Genomic DNA, 6449 nt, shown 5'->3' with positions numbered 1-6449 from the left:
TACTCACTTAAATTGGATTATCGGCGAGCAGAACGGTAATAAACTTTATAAATCAGGATTAATCCCCCATGTCTAAGTATCGACACCTTAATATATTGTATAACCGATAAAAAAACAACTTCCAAGGACCAATTAAAATGAACATTATTGTGTTGTTAAGGGGTGCCCTGTTATCTGTGGCTTGTTTTAATACTGTTGCTTTCAGGATTTCTGCTTGCTCTCCTTTCCCTTTTAAAATAACGCTTTCACCTGTCTCGGTGTCGCCTGGGCTCTCGTGTATCAAACGCACAACGTCCTGTCGGGCGAGCAGATGAACAGTTAATTAATTGCTCATGCTTGCCGACACAAAAAACACGGACTCGGCTTCCCCCGCGTCTGGAGACCAGTCCACGTACACAGCGGGAAGGTGTTTTCTTGCTCCGTGCGGGTGATACCTACTGTAGCTCTTACCTAAGTTAGAAATGACAGAGGATGGGCGGGAGAGGCGAGGGGCGCTTCTCTCGATCTTCTCTCCTCTCTCCTCCGCCGGCTCAGTTACTCTCCAGATCGCTGCTCACTCAGAAACAGACCTTAAACCCTCCGTGGATGCTATGGATCGAGCAGGTAAACTTCCAGAGGCTTCCTCTAAGTTTTATTTTTTTTTGCACTTCTTTTTTCTTATAGAAAACGTGTGCGCAAGTAATCGGCAAGGGCGATCTGTGTTTTTTTGTGTAGTATTTATTTGTGTTTTATCAACAGTTTCAAGCAAGGGTTTTGTGCTTTTTTTCTTGACAATGCGCCTTTATTTTACAATTGTCGGCCTCAATTTAATCTATGTAGGGGAAAAATCCTTTTCGGATTAAGGCTGTAAATGGGGAAAATATGTAATCAAGTTACACTGTATGTGGACTTTCCGTAAGTGTATTTACTGAGTTCCGCTTTTCTCATTCCTTTATTTTATCAGGCAAGTCAATAGAGGACAATATTCGTCTTTTGCTAAAGCGCACTTCCTCGCCTAACTCCAGTCATCATACGGAATAAAAGAGCCTTGAGGATTTATCGTTTTTATTATGCTTGCAAACCTTTAAATATGACTTATGGTTGTGAGGTCGCTTTTAATATTTTAGTTTTCTCATACATTGTGACAACTGTAACAACATAGGGGCTGGAGTTTAAAGATGTGTACAATTTTGATAAGATAAGAAGATTTATACAGACATATGTAGTGATGAATGCACCTTGTTTAACAAGCGCGCTAAGCATTTTTATGCAATGTACAACTTCAGCGCTCAAGCCAATCGCAGAAATAGTTTAAATGCCCGTGCCCATCATTGCCGCATTGTGTGCACCAGTAACACGGAGTTAGTTACTGTCAGACACTCTTGACAATAAGGAAGCTATATTATTGAGGGGGCGTTTCCCACGCTAACGTTCTGTCTTCATTCACTTTGATCTAATCTGTGCTGTTACATTACAACCGTGGCTGTCGTTTTCTGCTTAAATGCCATCGTTCCGTGGCGAAAGAGGTGTGGGTAATAACGCCAAGGTTTTGTTTAATTAGCAGGTTGTGTCACGCGAGCAATCTGAGGACCGTCCTTTTCTCCGCTGAGACTTTAACAGAGGGGGAGGACGAAGGGGAGACTGAGAGAGTGTGTGTGTGAGAGAGAGAGAGACAGAAGGGGTTAGGTTGGAGCAGGTGATCGAGACGCAGCAACCCTCCGAGGGGCTGATCGCTAAGATCAGTGTGCACAGGACTCGCCTCTTCATCATGGTGCCAGCAAGCTGTCTTGGACCTTGTACCATGCTGGCGCTGGCTCTCCTCCTGGGATGTGGCGTTACTTTTGTCCTGGGACAGAACGACACGGAGCCCATCGTCCTGGAAGGGAAGTGTTTGGTGGTTTGCGACTCGAACCCTTCTTCGGACGGCGGAGTCACCTCCTCGCTTGGGATTTCCGTCCGGTCTGGAAGCGCCAAGGTGGCATTTTCCGCGGTCAGAGGAACCAACCACGAACCTTCCGAAATGAGCAATACCACCATGACCATCTACTTCGACCAGGTCAGATATCCCATTAGATATAAGGCATCATCTAATGCGAATTGAGCGTGCAAGCGACACCAGTCACTCTGTAAATACCGATTTGACAACTGCAGAGCGACAGTGAAAGGTCGCCAAATAATCCATTTTCCTGTTAGTCCCTGTCAGTTTTGCGAATGATCCCTTTTGAAGTTTTCCACCCGTAAAACTAATTGTGCAGTAACTTTTATTCAGATAAATACAATATGCTTTTAATCTCTGCGATTTGAAAGCAAAGTAGGCTCTCACAACTTGCATTTATTTTTATTTGTGCACGGACAAGTTCTGTCGATGAATAATAAATAATGTATTGTTGGTGACACACGTACTGTACATTATTAAGTGCCCCACACAAACACAAGGGATAATATAATGCGGAAACACTATTCAATTAATGAATCCATTTTAATAAATAAGCATCAACATGTAATACTTTCGTTATTCGTTATAATTCCCGGTGTGTACTCAAGTTTTAAGTCGAGAATGCGATCGTTTTGTTTCGTCTCTGTTATAGCTTAACTGTTGTCCGATGAACAACGGAAGTTAGGCTGCTCTTTTGGAAATCAAATTGAAACTACAGTACAAGGTGATAGAATAGTATGAGCGTGTACAATAGTTTTCAGATCGTGAATCGATTGCTACCGTATGTTCTTACATTAAACATACCTTAAGGTTCTTGCGCTATTGTGATTCTTGTCTTTACCATATCAGCTTGAAACAGACAACAAAGTAGATATATGGGTTTAAATGAACAGAGGAGTTATGGAGGAATTCATAGTTTTAAAGCCTCTGAGCCAATTTGACCGCTGTAAGATAGCGGGCAAGGCCAAATTGTGTTCGTCCTGAAATTGCTATGGGAATTGTTTAGCCTTTCTTATTAAATGATAGATTCAGAAAAGGCCGTACTTTGTTTTTAGCTTCTAAACCACACGGCCCGAAGTCTGCTTTCTGTTGAGTTATCGATATTGTGTCTGCACCGTTTTTATTTTTTAGGAGTTCATGCTCTGTGAACCTCGCGGAGCACAGGTTACAGTGGTGCTCTGCAGCCGATCAAGCCAGCTGCCATTCAAATGGAGTTTTTCTGCGTCTGGCCGCCTTGATTAATGCAACTGACTTGCTTGCGCCAAATTCGCTTGCCCTTCGTTAACACAGCACGTAACCGTATTGACAGACATCACTTGACTTAACAAGGCTCAGTAACTGGCCTTCAGCGCTAACATTTTACATTGACGTCCAACGAAGGCCACGTGACAGAAGATTAAGTACAGTATATTTACAAAATATTTGACGGAAGAATGCTTATAGGCAATCGAATTGACATGTTATCGATTATGATAACCAAGTTGACTGTTGCCCCACTACCTTACTGTTTCAGAGTTTTGCACTGCCATTTAAAAACGAAAAGAAAAAAGGTCCAAACATCATGATATTTGTCAGAATAGGACTATACAGTATGTGCATTTATGGCTTATAGATAAGGAGCAAACACATTTTGCTGCAGGTAAATTGTTCAGCGGATGCCGTTTCCAGTATTCGTCTCTAAAAGGTTTTATTAGATTTTCTGGCGTCTCTAAAATGTAATTAACAAACCCTACTCGAAAATACCCCCTAGGAGACGGCAATTTCAAAACCCATTTTTAAAACTCGTGCTTAATGTATTCTACCGTCTCCGCTCACCGACCTCATTGGACGAGATGTCTTTGCACACGCCTGGAAGCCTGTAAAAGTATAAATGAAAGTCCGTTTTACACCGTGCGTTGTCTTGCTGCTGTTGTTGCAGGTGTTGGTTAATATTGGCAACCACTTCGACCTTAAATCGAGTGTGTTCCAAGCCCCAAGGAGAGGCATCTACAGCTTCAGCTTCCACGTGGTGAAGGTGTACAACAGACAGACTATACAGGTGAGCACGGCTGGGATGTTGGGACCTTCTGAATTTGTGTGTACACAATTCAATCTGGGCAAGCATGCTTTGTAATTTTGTTTTTTTTGGGGGTGGGGGGGGGGGGGGGTGGACCGCTTTACATTTTGACACGGGTGGATTTTGAAACACACGTTTTTAAAATCGGAGGGGACTCGGTGCACGGTGGATTAAGAACAAGCAGTGAAACCCGTCAGGCAGGCAGGCCCTCAAAGACGCGTCAGGGCGCGGTCCTAGCAACAAGTGTGGGATTCAAGGCGCGACGCAAAACAGGCTCGACTTTTTGTTTTTTTTTATTTCCCTCGTAGTTCAATCTGTTGTCCTCTCACGTCTCGATGTAGGTAAACCTGATGCAGAACGAATACCCCGTCATATCGGCGTTCGCCGGAGACCAGGACGTGACGAGAGAAGCCGCCAGCAACGGGGTCCTCCTGCACGTGGAGCGCGAAGACCGGCTCTATCTGAAACTGGAGAGGGGTAACCTCATGGGGGGATGGAAATACTCGACTTTCTCCGGCTTCCTAGTGTTTCCTCTATAAAAAAAGATAACCAATCGGCAAGGATATCCGTTTCCAGTGACTCTTCTGGGATGGAAGAACTCGAAAGTCCGCCGTTCGCGCTGAGAAAACGGCCAAGGGAAGCGGACAGACCTCCATCTAATTCAAATGTTTGCGTTGACGTATTGACGTTTCCTTGGAGCCCTCACTTCTTAATTAGTTTCTGATTACCGTAATCGCTAGGATAAACGAATTTATCGACCTGTGCAGTTTATACAAGTGAAGTTCAATTCATTCTTGGATTTTATTGTTGGGGAATCCATTGACTTTTCTTTTTGTCCACAGACAATTCAGTAAACTTGGGACTACTGAATTAATGTGAAGCTGTTCAAGCCGAAGAATTGAATCCCTGAACTGCGTGTCTATCAATGCATTCTTTTGTGTTTGTATAGCCTTAAAAAGAAAAAAAAATATGGCTTCAGTCAAGTACAGTATGTGGAATTTTTGACGTCCCTGTGTCAAGAAGTGCTTTATCAACAAAAGCAAGTTTTGCACGAATGGAAGATTATTTTTTTTTGTTTTGTGTTGTTTCTGGTGTTTTCTTTTGGATGCTGAAAATATTGAAAAGATGTCAACTATAAGAAGCATACTGTTTTAAATGATTGTTAAAAATAAAACGGCGACGTATTTCTGTAACTGGAGACATCTTAACATTGGACTATTATTTTGCGCCACATTTGACGTAATTGATAAAATCCTTGTTCACAATATGGTCTATCCTACATTCCGGACATGCATAGATTAGATAGACGGATTTGTGCAGTGAAGTTGCTCACAGATGTTTAAGTATATTGTGAAAATGATAGCGAACCATCTCCATATAATGGCCCTTCCAAAATAAAGAGACTCATCGATGCGTTCATATTTTTATTATTCACCGCTTCGTAACCACCGTGCTAGGGTGACATTTTATTTAGCAGCGAAAGAAATGCGGCTCGTTTTCTCTTTATAACAACTTTATCGACAATTATCGGTCAGTGCTGAAAAGTCGCCGGTGTCCAAAGCGCTACTGTAAAATAAAGAAACAACCGTAGGGGCGGTGCAGGACAGGTGGGCTGTTCGCGTTGAGCCTGGGTCACGGCGGCGTTTACTCTGGGCTCTGTCCAAGGTGCTGAAGCGGAACGTCTTCATTCGAAAGCGATTGCCGGTGAATTGGCCCAAACGTTACTGAAACAGGCTACGTATTGGAAAGTATATTCAAGGGGACAAAAGTACTCGCCATTATGTGTCAAAGTTCCTGTAATAATTTAAGAAAAAGGCTACACATATTCGATGAAATGTGTAAACGGCCCCATTCCACGACTGGCAGTGTGTATGTCCTATTAGTATCTTTACGTGATTAGGGAATAGATTTAAAAAAAAAAATCTAAGTGGACTGGACGTCTTCAATAGAATTTACTTAAAGCCAGCAATAACTTTAGTTGCATCGCTTCTGTCTTCGAGACAGAAAGCACTTCGCAGGAAGGCCGGATTTAATACTATTTAAAAAAATGCAAAGCGGTCTATCTCCTGCAATCTGTCTCCAGGAAAGTCTGCCCCTCTAATCAGCCATGAAAACTTGTAGCACCGGCTACCTTTGTAAAAGAAACGAAGACGGCGACGTGTCGTTTTCTTATTTGAATTATTTTATTTTTATAAGAAGTGTATATATAGAAGTTAAACTTAATCACTACCAAACCTAATGAAAATGATATGAAATCATTAACAACACACAGCGCTATTTGAATTTTCAGAAAGTCTTAATTGCGGGCACTGCGTGTGTTCACAAATGGCCTTTCCTGCGTATGCTCTGGTTAATAAGTACTACCCGCTGTGTGTGGATGTTACATTCAGTCAGTTTTGTCAGCTACTCTGACCGATTTATTTTAATATTCCTGGGTGTTGTAAATGGAGACGCAACATATATTTTTTGTATTATGGA

General features: G+C 42.3%; 1 protein-coding gene across 2 annotated transcripts; it reads left to right on the top strand.

Moving 5' to 3' along the window:
• Positions 1-294: 294 nt before the first annotated feature.
• Positions 295-5388, top strand: cbln2b (cerebellin 2b precursor). 2 transcript variants are annotated; one of them, XM_006633882.3, is made up of 4 exons: positions 295-603; positions 1544-2035; positions 3834-3953; positions 4313-5388. In XM_006633882.3, the coding sequence occupies exons 2-4, from the start codon at positions 1748-1750 to the stop codon at positions 4508-4510; spliced, it is 606 nt and encodes a 201-aa protein (XP_006633945.1). In that variant the 5' UTR covers positions 295-603; positions 1544-1747; the 3' UTR covers positions 4511-5388. The 2 variants fall into 2 exon arrangements, with proteins under 2 accessions (XP_006633945.1, XP_015208865.1); XM_015353379.2 differs by having other exon boundaries at positions 1541-2035.
• The last annotated feature ends 1061 nt before the right edge of the window (positions 5389-6449 follow it).

Source organism: Lepisosteus oculatus, chromosome 6, assembly GCF_040954835.1.
Source record: "Lepisosteus oculatus isolate fLepOcu1 chromosome 6, fLepOcu1.hap2, whole genome shotgun sequence".
In the NCBI taxonomy this organism is placed as follows: Eukaryota; Metazoa; Chordata; class Actinopteri; order Semionotiformes; family Lepisosteidae; genus Lepisosteus; species Lepisosteus oculatus.
The sequence above is the reverse complement of the archived record's forward strand: the minus strand, read 5'-3'. Positions and strand labels throughout refer to the sequence as shown.